The sequence below is a fragment of the Mixophyes fleayi genome, chromosome 8, assembly GCF_038048845.1.
Source record: "Mixophyes fleayi isolate aMixFle1 chromosome 8, aMixFle1.hap1, whole genome shotgun sequence".
NCBI lineage: Eukaryota > Metazoa > Chordata > Amphibia > Anura > Limnodynastidae > Mixophyes > Mixophyes fleayi.
The window spans coordinates 36454559-36471901 of NC_134409.1; the positions used below are offsets into that span (position 1 = coordinate 36454559).

Sequence of the window (17343 nt, forward strand, 5' to 3'; positions counted from 1 at the left end):
TGGCATTAGCAGGTCGTGTTTTATGGATTCTCCCAAACACAAGTGTAATAATTACTGATGGTAAACTAAACTTATTCTATAAAAGATATTGCCATAAGAGGGTAATCTAGGAGAGGGTGGAGAATATCCAATTCATTACAATAGTATTCAATCTTCTTTCTCTGAGCTCCCCAGTGGCGAAGGTTGACAATATAATATTATGGTAAAATAGTTGGATTAATCAGTAAATATAACCAAAAGGAAATTAAAAGAATTTGCATTACTCTATTCAGGGGCACTCTGGAATGCACTCTTATAAATTAAAATAGCATTATGAATTCTTTCATTAAAAATAATAATTTTTAACTTTTTATATGGCAAATTTTTTTGTGAAATATTAAAAACTTCAAGTAAAGTGAAATAAGCTTCTTCATTGTGAAAAAAATAATAAAATCAATATGTACACAAAATATATAATTGCATTATTTATGATATTACTGAGGGTGTAATAGGTTTAAAGTAATGTGTCATTAAATCATGGAATTTATTCAGTCAGAAGTATACATATATTTACCAGATATCTTATATTTATTGAATTAACAATGGCTACTATGTTTTATATTAATATTCTTTTTTTTACTCATTACATTCACATTCTTAGGGGTATATTTACTAAACTGCAGGTTTGAAAAAGTGAAGATGTTGCCTATAGCAACCAATCAGATTCTAGCTGTCATTTTGTAAAATGTACTAAATAAATGATAACTAGAATCTGATTGGTTGCTTTAGGCAACATTTCCACTTTTTCAAACTCGCAGTTTAGTAAATACACCCCTTAGGGTGCTTATATACATTATAAGTGTATTATTTCCATTAATTCATTACTATATCATCTCTAAATGACCTTTTTATGATTTCAGCTCCTTATCACTATTCCTTCTATAAAGCTTGTTACAATAAATATGACACTTTCATACATTGTACGCTATGTGGTCTCTGTAGGGATACAAATATAAACCTGCATCCACTTCTTAATTTATCCAATACCTATAAACCATTATCATTGAGTGAGCTCAGTCATATAGTAATATATTTATGCCTCTGTATTCTCATTTATAAGTTTCATGCCACTATCACTAAGGTGTTATTATATTTCACAAATTGATTTTTATGTACTTCTTAATATTCTGTCACTCCCTTTTCGAGTCATCAACTACTGTTCATCTATATTTAATTGTTATTTAATTAGTATGACGTGGAAGATCAAACTAGTAAAGTGAGCTACACTTACATTGACCATGTGCTCCCTTTATCTGATGCAGGTTTCACATTATCCACTTCCTGAAAGGTTAAACTGATAATAGGAAACAAGCGTACCTTCACACTGCACTCTTCACTTGATTTGTTTAATATTTTGCAAAGCTTTGAGGAACCTAGGCATTTATAAGTGATTGTTTTAATGAACAAATTAATACAATTATGATTTAATTTATAATTGTGGACTCCAGAGTACTATACTTCATACGTCTGGCAGAGGGGCGAGGCTAGAGGGAGGAAGTGGGCGGGGCACCTTGAATCGCGTCATTTTGTCCCGCTCCCTCTGGTAAAATGCAGATTTTTCGTGGGGGTGGTTGGATCAGGGGCCAAAATTACGCGATTCCCGGTGAATCGCGTCATTTTAGCAAGTTAATTTCGGGATGCGGGAGAAATGTCAGCTCTCCCGGGAGTCCGGGAGACTGACCCGAATTTCGGGAGTCTCCCGGACTTTCCGGGAGAGTTGGCAAGTATGCTATACCTTATTTTCTTTTTCTTTGGATGTAGCTGTAGATTGTTCTGGGGAGCACTACCCATAGGAAGGAAATATAAAAAAAAATAAAAACATTAATAATAGAATATAATTGAGCACTGTTTGGGTCTGGGGAAGATTTTAACATTTTTTTTTTGCTTTAATAAGTAAGTATGTGTATGGAGGTACTGAAAACCTATTGATTTGATGAGGCCTGAAGTTCATGTTTATCTTCAAATGCTCAACGTATGTTTTAGTGTGTAGTCTTACCAGTGATGTTTATCTACACAGGACATGGTATACGAATCAGAGACATCTTAAAGGAAGATGAAATTCTGACACTGTTTTTGCTGAAAGATATTGGACTGTCTGACTCGGTGGTGTTTCAGCTGATTAATGCACAAGTGCGCGTTGAACAGGTAAGAACGAGATAGCAGACAACATTCATTCCCTGTATGTGTAATACGGTATTGTTGTTAATGGGCCTGATTCATTAAGGAAAGTTAAGCAAACAATTGAGTAAGTTTTCTTACTCAAGTTTTCTGGACAAAACCATGTTACAATGCAAGGGGTGCAATCTAGTTTACTATTTTGCACATAAGGAAAATACTGGCTGTTTTTTCATGTAGTACACAAATACTTGATAGCTTATTTGAGCACTGAAATTTAAAGTTGATCTAGGACATGCCCTACCCCAAATATAAATCTGCCATCACATTTTAAATTTACCTCCCCCTCCAATGCAACATGGCTTTGCCTTACATTTGCTTAACTTTCCATACTAAATCAGGCCCAATGTCTTTAATCTGTCCCAAATGCCACTAACTCTAGCAGTGTGTTAATTAAATTTTCTTGTGTCATCAATGGATCTAGATCCACGAATGACAAATATAGATACTTACTGAAATAGAACTGGTTGTTGTGTGTCATGTACAGTATCATATGGGAGTATTTGGGAAGGTCACAATGCTGGCTTAATCAGTATCTAAGGGGGAGGTGTTCTCACTCTTAAATGATAGTGTAACCTCAATGGTAATTTAGTTTTCACTAATATTTATATTCGGCGCAAAACTATGTTGCTCTGTCGAATTGGAATTTGTCTCTTGCTCATATTGTTTCTATAAACAATAAGACACTTGTGCATAATTTGTGTTACACTGTGATAAACTTTGTGAGGGGTGTTTTCTAGGACTGACACAAACGCTTGCCTTTCCAGAATAATCAGTCGGTAAACAAACATCTTAGAAAACAAGTCTAGTAGACAGTAAGGATGGGCGGTGTTCTCTGAATGAAAGTTTGAAATTCAGTACAAACAAGTTTTGTCAATTATCACGTTTATGCCCAGCAGCACATTAAAGAATACCCAAAGATGTAAAAAATATACACAAATTAAATAAAAAAAGACTTGTCATTTTTATTTTATCTTTTTATTACCAATAAAAAACCCTACCAGCTCCACTCACACTTACCTGATTTCCGGTCAGGATCTTCTAGCCCAGTGTTGGCTTACCTGAGTGTCACACTCCAGGTGTTGTGAAACTACAAGTCCCAGCATACCCTTCCAGCAATAAGCTGCTATATACTGGCAAAGCATGCTGGGACTTGTAGTTTCAAAAAACAGCTGGAGTGTCACAGCTTACCCTGTTCTAGCCACTGACCTACATTTGTCACTTTGAACCCCATTTGCAAGAGTCATAGGATGATTTACATATAATAATATACATATAATTAAAAATATTAGTACACGTCTTCTTTCAATGATGTAGCCACAAGCAAATAAGGCTCTTAAAAAATTCTGAGTTCAAAGGTTACAAGGCAGATATTTTGTGTGCTAATATCAGTTCACTAAGAACTAAGTGTCTCATGCTTCATTAATGTCGCTAATTCCTTTGGGAATTGATGAGCTGCATTCTCATGAATGTTGGTTCAACCCACAAAAGCTGCCTCCATTATAATGAGCACACTTTAAACTGACTAAACGGACCTGTTGGTCTTTGTCTGCTGTAGAACCTCCAATTTTCTATAAAAAAATAACTATACTTGGCTGCAAAGTCTTACTCAGCTATTTGAACTATCTTAGCCTTCAATGACCTCAATTAATCAGCTTACAGGGCATTGTTTTTTGTTTTATTATCAGCCAAGTCATGTGAATAAGCTCACTCCTTTTCATTGAAGCTTTTCCTTGAGAAATAATCTATTTACGGTCAAGTACAGATCAATAGGTCAGCGTTCTAGAAGCCCAAATGGAACATTTAAGTAGCTGGTGCCACACTGGCAGCAAGTGGAGATTCTATTGACTATCAGCCGTGCTGGCTGACTCATCCACACTGACTGAACACAATGCAGGAAACATAGTGGATCATTCTGTTCACACTGACTCAGCGCTTGCTGTCAGTACAGTGTTTTATAATTGTGGGCACTGAGTTTCTGGGAAAGGGCAGAAAGACGAATAATAATTCTTTTTGTCCTGTGTGGGAGTTGAAAGCATAAATCTGGCCTAATTACAGGAGCATTTCAGTGCGAACATGACAGAAATTTCCTCAGCACTGAGTCAGTGACAGGGAGGAGAAAAGGATCACAAACATATTTTATTTCACCTCACATCTGGTTTGACAAGTCACACGTTGGAAACGGATGCTAGTCAGGTGTCACCAGTTTCACTGAGATGACTTCAATTCTCCTAACAACTCAGGAAAATAAAATTAGCTGACAGCCATTCTAAAACCTATCTAGACATGTTGTCACATATACACATCTGCACAGTGCTCCCTCTTTATAACACCACTGTTATAGCACTCACCACCATGTCAATTCTCTGCACTAACACCACCTTGCTATTGTAACACCATCAGCATTGTTTATTAATAAGGTGCCATAGATTCCACAGTGCCGTACAGCAAGGGTATATCCAGGGGAGGGGCTGGCAAATTTTAGCCCGGGGGGCGAAACTCGACTTAGTAGCCTATTAGAAACATTTTAAAGGAAAACAATTGCAGGTGGCCCAGTTACCTAGCCCAAGGTAGCCCACTACGGGAACGGCCGGGGGCAGTTGCCCCCCTTCCCCCCAGCACAGCCTGCACCTGGGTATATCGATACAAAACAAAATGCATACAGTAATAAAACATGAATACAGTAATAATACATAAGGCATAAATTAGAATAAAAGAAATACAATACATATAGCTAGCATAGTTAAGAGCACAGTACAGCATAGTCTAGGCAGGGACGGATTAAGAGAATGGAGGCCCCTGGGCTAAGGGCACCTCCATTCCCCCATGAGGCCCCCAATGTGAGCCACCCACCACCCCCCCGTACCCCGTGAGGGCCCCGACCCAAGCGCTTACCTGTCACTGTAGTCCTCTGTCCCCAGCGCGCTGTAAGCTCCTTACTGAGGAGATCTCGCGAGAGTTCACTCGCGAGATCTCCTCAGTAAGCAGATTACTGAGCGCCGGGGACGGAGGACTACAGTGACAGTGCTCAGCAGTATTGATCGGGCCGGGGGCGCCCCCGCCCCCGGACCGATCAATAATGCTGCTGAGGACTTTGAAGGGCCCCCTGGATGCCCGAGGCCCCTGGGCTATAGCCCAGTTAGACCTCGGGTTAATCCGACCCTGAGTCTAGGCAGCGTACAATGTAACAGGGACATACAGGCAGGACCGAAAGACAAGAGACAAAGGGTACAGAGGACCCTGTCTGTGAGGAGCTTACATTGCACATTTGCAAGGTGGGGGACAGTGGTTTAATAGTAATCCTTAGATGTAGCAAGTTATCAGTGTACAGACAGGATCGCAGCATTCTTCCAGGACTGTGTACTCATTATTAAATCTCCTTCTTCTCCAAGGCATTCCTCTCTCTGCAGACAGAAGGCTGTCTTTCTGAAGTCAGGCACACAAGTTTATTTTAACCTGAGCTCATTGTCATGATATCAGGGCCCCGATAGGCTATCTACCATGGCTTACCGGGCTACCTTGCTCCAACTGCTTACTCTCAGTATCGTAGACATGGGCATATATTTACACAACCAGACAAATATCTGTTAAAAGCATGCATTACATTTATTAAAGCAAAGTACCCCAACAGTAATTATAGCACTTTGCAGAGTGAGTTATCACACTACAGCAAATGGAACAGAAACCACAAAAGGGGATACAGAGACAACACAATACAGGTCTCTAAGCGGCCATCCTTGGGGTATGCGCTTCAGACTTGATCCTAGGTTACAGAGGCTTCTCTCCTGATGCTGCTGGCATTTCTGATTCACTACTGCTTCGCTTTTGTCGACATAGACATAGCATAGTGCATGGGTTTAAAACAAAACTGCAGATCTGGGGGGACAAAAGAGCTAAAAAGTATTCTGCTGTGAGAAAGATACATCTCTGAGGGTGGTATCAAATCATACCTCCCAACATATGTCTGTCCGGCAGCGGGATGGAGGCATAGCATGCCAAGATGGTGCATGGCCACACCCAATTGGGGTGTGGCCACACGATGGGAGCATGCCTTGCAGGAGCCTCCCCTCCCCTTCCAAACCCCATCATTGCACTCGTTCATCGCCATGCAATGCAGCAGTGAACAGAAAACCTCCCAATTTTCCCACTGATCAGGACAAAGGTCCCAATTGGGATGGTGGGATAGAGCCCTCAAATCGGGACTATCCTGTCTATATCGGGACTGCTGGGAGATTTGGTCAAATTAACCCGTTTCCTCGCACTAATGCACATGTCACAAGGGACGTGACACACACTCATTTATGCCACAAGACACATTAAATTATAATGTCAAATTTGGCCATAGTTTGAATCTGTACTTATAAAGAGGGAGCACTGTACTTATTTAAACTTAGGTCCAGGAACTGTAGAATTCCATGAATATGACATCATAGCGGTATCATAGGCCAAAAAACATCGGTATTCCATAAGCAACAAATAATGGGATGCATTTGTGGAAACTGGCGTACAGGCCCTTAACAGTAAAGTGTGTTTAAACTTGTTGCTACATTACGTAATAACACATAATTACCTATTTAAATCCATGTCATACCGATTAAGGAGATTTATTGAAAGATTTATTGATTTTAATTGTTACTTTATTGCATTTTTGCTGAAACAATTGAAGTCACATTCTTAAGTACAGTATTTTGTAGTTAAATCCAGCAAAAATAACTTTGCATCCATTGTTTTTCCTGTAAGTTACATCATTTGGCGAACATCAATATAGGAAAAGTTATTGTTTTGAACAAATCTTAAGTTATTTTAATTGTTGGAAAAATACAAACTTTTCTAACCTAAAGTGTTGATACTGAAAATGACTGCAAAACAATAGTAATTAAACATTCTGAAATGGCACAAATTTGATTTACATGAAAACTGGGGATGTTCAGATAGCTATGAAAGTGAATATATATATTTTTTATATTGTCTGTTATTTAGTTCAGGGTGATGCAGAATTAAACAAAATAGAGGAAACTTTGTATTGAAAGTCAACATCAAATACTGTACCTCACTTCACAAATCAGGATCACTTTTCAATTTGGCCAAATAGATGGGTGACCAAACTGAACTAGATCCATCCATTTACTTTGCCAAATAGCTAGAAGACTTGGTGGACCAATTAGAAGACTTTATGTCACAGAAGCACACACACCAGCCAATAGAGGTTCTTTTCCCACCACAGTTATGAATGAGCCTAATAATGTTCTCATCTATTCTATCCCTCCCCCATTATTTATATAGCGCCACTAATTCCACAGCGCTGTACAGAGAGAACTCATTCACATCAGTCCCTGCCCCATTTGAGCTTTCAGCCTAGATTCCCTAACATACACATACACACACACACACACACACAGACAGACAGACAGACAGACGGAGAGAGAGAGACTAGGGTCAATTTTGTTAGAAGCCAATTAACCTACTAGTATGGTTTTGGAGTGTGGGAGGAAACCCACGCAAACACGGGGAGAACAAACAAACTCCACACAGATAAGGTCATGGTCGGGAATTGAACTCATGACCCCAGCGCTGTGAGGCAGAAGTGCTAACCACTGATCCACCATGTGTCATATTAAATAGGTTTAGTCTTATAGCAATGGGGAATGGGGCCCTCCTTGGATACACGATTGGACCAGCATTCTGAGCATCTGATACAGTCCAGCTGGGGACTCCTAATAGAGTGGGGGTTCACAAAGTGTCTACCAGGGTATATTATTTAGAGATCAAATCATCCACTCATCCCTTATACTGAAAGGTGGCCAGTATGATTTCGCACTTGTGGGCCGGCAGTAACAATCCTTACATTGGCAGACAGCCCTGATAGCACAGTTTCCTCATAGAGCAATGGACAATATACTGCTATGGACCCCACAAATGCCTGGTAGAATATAGGTTTAGTGTCAGGTATTGTGTCATCAGTAGCTGGGTTGAGTTGCACGTACAGTTGATGAAACTGGGGCTTCGAGTCTTGGAAAGGTAGATCAAAATATTCAGGCATGTGCTCAACTGGATATCACGGTTCTTTTCTCAATCATTGGTAGCCTAAGCAGAAATGTATACCAATAAAATAGTAGGACTGGCTTGTAATATAAGAAAACAGATTCTAAGGTGAAATAAGGATTCAGCAACATGAAAATAATTGATGTTTGCATGTTTGAGGTTCCGCATAGATTTTGCAATGCTGGCTTCTCTGGTATGTGAGTGGTCTAATGACTGTCTGTCTCTGCATTTCTGTCTATATTCTGTCTATCGCTGAATGCTGGCATTATGCTTCAGCCCAATCGCTTCAGCCATCTCTCTCAGTGAAGCATACATTTATGCATAAAATGAGAACCAGTAATAGGTAACTAAATCCACCCAGTTTGACATTAGTTCCACTCTGATGATTCCTCATTTCCCATATTGATTTGTAACAAAAGACATTCCATTATGTTCTCAGCAGATAAATATGTCCACTGTATGCATAAGGTCTATTACCATGTTTGCCAGACTAATCGTGGCATACTGATAATGCTCTCACTGATTGAAATTCTCAGAGTTTATTTCATGACACATTAAGTATTCCGGGTTTCTCAGGACAGACTTAAGACGTTTCTTACAAAACTTTTATAGTGTTATTATTTTGTTTTGCCTTTGTGGAGTATTTCATCTACTATAGTCGGTGCTTTTGGAATACTTCTGTGTGTTAGACTGTAAGCTCCATTGAGGCAGGAACTGATGTAAGTGAGTTCTCTGTACAGCGCTGTAGGATTAGTGGCGCTATATAAATAAATAAATAAATAAATTGATGATGATGATGATGTGGACAGTCAGCTATCTAATAAAGTTCATGCTAAGTATTATGACGCTTTTCTCTGGTGTGGACGCAGTTTATGCTCAGTCTAAGTTAATGATGCCAGGGAGCAGAATAGATGTGGTGGTCTTCTGCCCAGATTAAGCCTTTAAATACTTGTGGGTTACCCGGTTAATCTGGACATAACTTGAAAGATTAGAGAGTCTACAGACCTTAGGAGGCTGGCAGGGCACAGATTTGTAAGTTGACAAACTTGCTGCCTGAAGTGACAATTAAAATAGAACTTTTCTTATATCTGACTCTAACTAAAATAAGCATTCATTTATAGTAGTATACATTAAAAAAAATATTTTTTTTTCTCAGTTTATTCATTATTAGGAACCATTAGACTTTTGCAACAAGTGTGTAGTATTTAAAAATTTGAGCTATTTCAATAAATGTGCTAAATTTGTTGCCCTCTTCAACCCGCTACCCAAGACAGCTGCCTCAGTTTAAGCACTGCCCTAAAGACAACCAGGCTAACAAAGTTGCCCATAAACGCAGTGTATGGTACAGTCAATGTGATTGTACTAGATCAAAGTGGCCACAAATCTCTGCATGTCATTGTCCAGAATGATTGCCAGCCCTGACCAACAATTAATCAGGATTGATTAAATCTCCAACTTGACTGTGGAAATGCAGGTCAGGCTATCACTGTGATCTAACAGTGCAGGCAGTCATTGGATGTCTACATATGACATGACATTTAGAGCATTTCTTACTGATTTTCTAGAGCTTATTTAAGCAACGTAAAAACTCTGGATGTGAAGATAACAGTATGTATTCTACATTTTCTCATTTCAGTTTGCATCTGGGGTACCGGACTTGTCCTTGAAGGATATAGCCTGCAGTCAGACTCTCTTGGAGCGATTCATCATATTCGGCAGTCGCAGAGGAATGCACACAGTACGCAATGCAATGTGCATCCTATCCCAGCAAAGGTTACAGAGGATAGAAGATGTGTTGTATGCCAACATTGATTTCTTCAAAGTGTTTGAGATTGTAAGTATTTGGCTCTCTATATTTCTGCTCAGTACCTGTATCAGGCAGCTTAACCTATTAAAATGGCTAATTGATTCATGGTATTGACCAAAGAGTTCAGTCAATGTATAAAACCTCTCAAGGTAGACTTATACTGGTTAACTAGTAAAGTACTGCTTAAAAGGATTGTACACCTGTTATGGCTTACGGTACTGGCATGAACTCCCAGAACAGATGGTGGAGGTCTTCACCTTTTGCAGACGCCTTTCCCGTAGAGCTTGTTACGCTCACAGATACCCGGATACCCCCAGGTCAACTCAGCGTTGTGGGAGCTTATGTACAGAAACCATAGCGTAGGAGATGGGAGGAGTAACTGGAATGCAAGAGACTAACCAAGATTAGTCCAAGGGTTGTGGGTCTGAAGCAATCAGAATAACCAGGCCAAAGGGCATGTTGCAAGCAAGGAGAATCCAGTAAACAGGCAGAGGTCAGAGGCAATTAGCAAACAGCAGGTCCAGAACAAGCTGAGGTCACAACAGGTATCAGTCAGAATACAGACAGAGTATCCACAGGGATATGTAGCAGGTCTGCAAGCATAAACAGAAGCTATAACTGGTAGGGAGGCTAAGCCCTCCCTACCTTATATAGCAACACTGACCAATGAGAGGCCAGAGCTCCAACTAGCCTAATTACCTCCTCAGGAGGCTACTAATTCATGTGCACAGAATGTGCATGCATCTGGCTGTCAGTTGCCGAGACAAGGTGCTGATTAGAAAAGCGTCCCGACCATTGCCTTGGTAACAGCTGGGACGGAGAAGAGGAAAGTGACGTCCCGATCGCCATAGCAATGGCCAAGACACGGCTAGACCGAAAACAAGGAGCTGTGGTGGTACGGGCACCGCCGCAACACATGACAACACCTTAGTACAACCCTACCTAGTTAGATACAATTACCTCTGTATATCCCTTTTTATAAAGTGGAACCCCCAACCATTAGCAGATTATAGCCTCACACTAACAGCAAGGGGAGAAGAAGCTGCTACCACCTGGGGCAAGATCTTCAAGGGAGATTCCTCTCTCACTCAGTATGTAAATAGGGAGCGTAGCTCATAAATAGAAGGAGACAGGCAGATCCATTTAGAAGCCGCATTCACCATATTCCCCCATCATAGCTGTTTGAACAGCGCTTACAGCTTTTTCCTCCTGGATTTTGGCACAGCCAGACCCACCACTGTATTACAGTAATAATGGAGTTTGGGCCAGGGGAAACCTTACCAAAGAGGGTTGCATGAGTAGGTGTAGGCATAACTAGGGTGGTACAAAGATATACACATGGAACATATTGAAATCAGTCTTCCTGTGCCACCTGCCTGTCCTGTCCTCAGCAATAGGGCATATGTACAGGGATCCATAAAGCACAGTGCCTAGACAAGTCAGACTGATTGTGTGTTAATCTATTGCAGGGAAATTAGTAATTCATCATCATTTTATGCAAAGCTACAACCAAAATACATGTTCACCGAATGTTGAGCCAGACAGATGTTTCCCAGGGGCGCACGGAGGATTTCCCCTCCACCCCCCCCCCCCCAAAAAAAAGCGAGAGAGCTGCCGCGCATGCGCAGCAGCTCCGATTCGGCAGCACTGTACTATACAGCAGCCGCGGCGCTGTCAAAGAAGCGTCCGCAGCGGTGCTGTATATAGTACAGTGCCGCTATGTAGGGCACTTTTTTAGCAGAGGGGAGGGGTTTCTGGAGACCCAGAAACCCCCCTTACGTGCGCCCCTCTTTCCATTTATGTAATAGACAGTGTATCGCTCTACCAAGTTAGAGTCTTCTTACTATTTGCCCTAGTTTATAAATGTAGTTTACTACATATATGCATGGCACTGTCTGCATTTTTACAGATTATATTTGCATGGACTATGTCTGGGGCATTATAAATAAATGATAATAGTAATAGCTGATAATAATCAGTACAAGCATGTTTGCTCTATATATTTACATTTCTCTTACAATGACTTTTCTAGCAGCATAAATATTAATTGGGCATACAAATATGTTTTCTCCAGCAGAACTAATGTTACTTCAAATACCTGGAAACTTTTGGACAGCTGGAAACTTTTATTCTTTTCTTATTTATATCTATTTTGAATTTGAAGTGTATTTAAAAACAAGGCAATTGTAGGATAAGTGTGTTGAACATAAATGCATTAATAAGAGGGAACATTTTTACAGTGATAACAAATACCAGGATTATCCTGATTGAGAGCACAAGGACACAAAAGAATTAAATGTGGATTAAAGACAAAGATTAGATCCTATTGTTATTATTACAACCCCTTCATAATTTGGCACTTACAGTAAGCAGCTCCATGTAAGAAATTGTTGTTTATAATAGCCACATAGAAAAAGTGCCATTTTGGGATATAAAGGACTGTTTACTTATTTATTAGAAATGAAATCATTCATTGTGGTGCCCCATGCAGTGTGCTTAGAAAATTGAGTATTTTGTATGTGTAAAGCATAGAGTTTTTCTATGGTGCTGTCTTTCCTGGGAGAAAGCACAGAAGAACAGCTCATGCCAGGGGCTGTGTAGAACTTTGCCCCATTGGACACGTAGCAAAATTTTGAAGTTGAATAAAAACTTGCAACGGAAGGAACACTACCCCCTCCTGCCTCGGTGGTAGTCATTATAACTTTGAGGGAAACCCCGACAACGGATATCCCGACATAAATACACCGAAGGTGTAATCCCCAACAGACTGCTAATACTGACAGCCTGAAACACAAACCTGAAACACTTCTGACGAATAAAGATCCCGGCAGGCAGCGATGACGTCACTTTGAAGGGCCACACTATGATTCCTGTTGTTAACCTGGTAGTTTAAGGAGTCGCTGTCTGTGCAATGTTCTTTATAATGTATCTCCTGCCTCACCCCTACCCTCTCCTGCCTCACCCCTACCATCTACTGCCTCACCCCTACCCTCTCCTGCCTCACCCCTACCATCTCCTGCCTCACCCCTACCGTCTACTGCCTCACCCCTACCCTCTCCTGCCTCACCCCTACCGTCTACTGCCTCACCCCTACCCTCTCCTGCCTCACCCCTACCCTCTCCTGCCTCACCCTACCCTGTCCTGCCTCACCCCTACCCTCTCCTGCCTCACCCTACTCTCTCCTGCCTCACCCCTACCCTCTTCTGCCTCATCCTTACCCTCTCCTGCCTCACTCCTACCCTCTCCTGCCTCACCCCTACCCTCTCCTGCCTCACCCTACAATCTCCTGCCTCACCCTACCCTCTCCTGCCTCACCCTACCGTCTCCTGCCTTATCCCTACCCTCTCCTGCCTCACCCCTACCCTGTCCTGCCTCACCCCTACCCTCTCCTGCCTCACCCTACTCTCTCCTGCCTCACCCCTACCCTCTTCTGCCTCACCCTTACCCTCTCCCTCTCCTGCCTCACCCTTACCCTCTCCTGCCTCACCCCTACCCTCTCCTGCCTCACCCTACAATCTCCTGCCTCATCCTACCCTCTCCTGCCTCACCCCTACCCTCTCCTGCCTCACCCCACCCTGTCCTGCCTCACCCCTACCCTCTCCTGCCTCACCCTACTCTCTCCTGCCTCACCCCTACCCTCTTCTGCCTCACCCTTACCCTCTCCCTCTCCTGCCTTACCCCTACCGTCTACTGCCTCACCCCTACCCTCTCCTGCCTCACCCTACAATCTCCTGCCTCACCCTACAATCTCCTTCCTCACCCCTACCCTCTCCTGCCTCACCCCTACCCTCTCCTGCCTCACCCCTACCCACTTCATCCAACCATCAGAATTCTATTCTCCGGCAGAATTTCATTTTGACGCCCAGAATGCCAGCTTTAATGCATGGCATTCTGGGGATTCAAATTCCTTGTGATTTTGGCTGTCACACAATATTTAGCTCGTTAAGCTCCCTGTCCAATTTCCTCTGCTATTGATGCATGAGAAGTAGTAGTACTGAGCGTACGAGTGAGAAGCATTAGCGAGGAGCAGAGGAGTGAGCAACTGCTCTTCTGCTACTGGCATTTTTTTTTTCTTTAAAAAATTGCTACTTGAACTGACAAATCAAAAGGGGCTCTTATTTGTTACATAGAGTAACGTAAAACATGATCTATCACCAAGGATCTATGACTAGTTTAGGCTAAAGACACAAGTGATTGTGGTCTGACAGGTAGGAAAATTCTGTTAGCCAATGGCTGCGTTAACCTGTGTGCAGTGATCAAGCAATGTGAAGAGGCATGGGGGCACTTTTATTCTATCCTCTGTATGACTGGACCTGGCCAATCTGTTCTACCAAGTATGATTCCAGTGGGCAGAGAACCAAATGTTTACTGATTGGGTCAAATGACCCTATCAGAACATGTTACTACATGTCTGACTGGCTTCTGATTTAGGTAACAAGACATTGCACATTATATCACTTGACTTACAATATATTTCTGCCCCATATTTATACTGTCTGAGAATTATGGCTTAACTTATTATAGTATTAATCCTGGTTGGTAGCTATGGTTAACAACAATAACAGAGCACCATTCTCATCCCCTGAGTTATTCCCACCTCCTTTACGAATCAGGTTGAATCATGGAGTGTAACATTTTAGTGTTGGATTTTCTTATGGTAAGGTAGTATATCGTGGACACTTCTGCAACCTGGATTATTGAATGTGACCTGGTGGTAGTCAGTATAGGTAGCTCTCCAACATAAAGATATATGAGTGTTTTTGTTGATAAATAAATGTGGACACTTGCGTTCTCCATTGTGCTGCATTTGCTCTTAGCAAACTACCTTTAAACTCCCTAATGTAAGATATATTACTGCAGGATGATTTTTATGGTTACTAGCCATATTTCTTAGCCATTTCTTTCTGCTTAATTGAAGTATTTCTGAGTCCCGCACAACAACCCCAGAGAAGATAAACAACTAGTGTTTATAGGCTTTTGATAGGAGAAGGAAGCACATTTTTCTTGGCATAGGACAGTGCAGGTCACATTGGTACCCGCAGAGTGGAGAACAAGCAGTGCGATTCTAGCTCTCCATATCTGGTTTGCTCAGCTGTAGCTGGTAAAGTGAGCTCTGCCTGAAATGCTCTTGTTGTTACAGCTGTCAGTTTCATTGTGCTTGTTCCAGGAAAAGGCTGACTGTAGCGAGGGTATGCATACCATGAGAAATGTTTAAAAAGAAATATATTAAATAAATGAATAAATATTTTTATTATCCTTCAGCTGTTATGTAATACATGTCATGAATACAGTTGAATAATACATAAAAGTACAAACGGAACAATGTCAATTTGATCAGTCTGTAGTCTTATAAAGGCTTGGTGAAACCTAGGGTGCAGAAAAAGTTGTTCTCCAACTACAAAATATGTAGTTGTATAGCGTATTTATTTATTTTAATTGTGTAAATGCGCCTATTTGTTTGCCTCATAACTTCATAGGGCATGCATACATCACTTGGCTGTACCCTACCTCCCAAATATCTGATAGGGAGACCCAGAAACCCCCCCTGCGTGCGCCCCTGACCCTGGAGAAAGTGTTGTATGGAAGATCTGCTGAGTGCCATCTCCATTCCACTGCTGAACAGTCTCTGCTTTAATCCACTCAAATCGGGGACTCTCCATTCCCAAACTAAACAACATGCCAGTATTTAAGCTCCTGTTACCTCTGTTATCAGTCTGGCTTTTTCTTGGTGTGAATTAAGATCTAAGACTATGACCTGGATCTGCACTATTTGATGGCCTCAAAGGACACCAGGCACATGCAAATTAATCTGTCGGTACATGAGCTCCTTCACATAAACGCTGAACTCCCAGAGTGACCTAGAAACAGCACTATCTTGATCTCTGCACCTCTGTATCTGATTGGGCCTGAAGTTATATTTATCAATTATCACGGTAGTCTGAGGCTGTGACTAGGGCCTGCAACATCCGTGCCTACTCCTCTTGTTGGTCTGAATTACATCTGGGATCTGATGATGTGACTTGGATCTGCAAAATATGGAGGCCTAAATCAACACTGGGCGTGATATCGTTTTTCGGTGCCACTGCTTCATATTATACTGGCAATAGTCCTTTTGTTGTTCTGAATCTTTGTGTCATGAATCACAGGGAATGAAGGCCACTTGCTGATATATGTGCTGCTAAGCTGGGAGGCGCAGAGCCTAAACACACCCCTGGTCTTTGCCAGGAACCCCGCAAGGTAGTTTGGAGTTTGCTGCAAGGGACGTGCAGGTCGCGGCCCTCCAATTTAGCTGTCAGCGGAGTGGATGGTCTTTCAGGCAGAGGTCGAACCATTCTGGCAAATGTGGTATCAAAGGGAAAGGCACATTGGAGTCAGCAAGCCAAAGGTCAGATACACTGGGAGCAGTCAGGCCGAAGGGAGATCCAGAAGCAGAACCAGAGGAAGCCGGGTCGGTACACAGGAGGTCAGTCAGAGAGCAGAGAAACAGGCTGGAACGCTGGAGCATAGGAAGACCTAGATACTCTGGCACCTACCTAGTGTTAGAGGCAGGTTGAAATAGTGGAGCCCATTCCGATTGCTGGCAGTGGAGGCGGCGGCCTGATTAGCTGACTAGCCACACCTGCGCACGGCAATGAAGAGACCCTGAAGGAAGAGGATGGTGCCCCGCTGCCTAGAAATGGACCAAGCTGCCCGCAGAGGAAGGCGTCCGTCCCTGGCACCAATGGTGAGTGCGAGGACGGTGCCTGACACTTTGTTACTTCCAGCATTCCCCTATTATGTCTCTTCTAGTATATTTTGTACATATACTGTATTCCCTACTTACCATTCTGTTTTCCACTCACTCCTGTTCTGCTTCCTACCTATCTAATAATTGTGCTTTCCATTGACTACTCTTGTGCTTCCTGCCTAACTACCATCTAGCATTATAACCCATGATTAATCCCATAAGAGGTCTGTCCTCTCTTCACACTTCCCCCTATTCTACTTCTATCAAACACTATTTTCCTTCCATCTCCGACTTCTCTAACTCATCCTTCCTGCTTTCTGACCACAACCTCCTATCATTCCAATACTGCTTACATCCCCCTCCCGCATCCAAAACCCTGTGGACACTATACAGCCTGTTTGATTTTGACCCCTTCTAGTTCTCTGCATCATTGAGCCACTGTTCTCTCCCATCTCCTCCTTGTCCTGCCCTAACACAGCAGTCTACATTTACATTTCTACCTTCTACCTTCCACTTCCACAGCCCTGGACGAAGCCGACTCTGCTACCACACT

General features: G+C 42.0%; 1 protein-coding gene across 2 annotated transcripts in view; it reads left to right on the forward strand.

Moving 5' to 3' along the window:
• The window catches only part of ABCA4 (ATP binding cassette subfamily A member 4), a 157506-nt gene that overhangs the window by 25695 nt on the left and 114468 nt on the right, over positions 1–17343 (forward strand). For both annotated transcript variants that reach the window (XM_075182349.1, XM_075182350.1), the window contains exons 6-7: positions 2057–2184; positions 9893–10090. In XM_075182349.1, coding sequence (XP_075038450.1) covers positions 2057–2184; positions 9893–10090 — 326 coding nt within the window. The remainder of the gene's footprint in view (positions 1–2056; positions 2185–9892; positions 10091–17343) is intronic.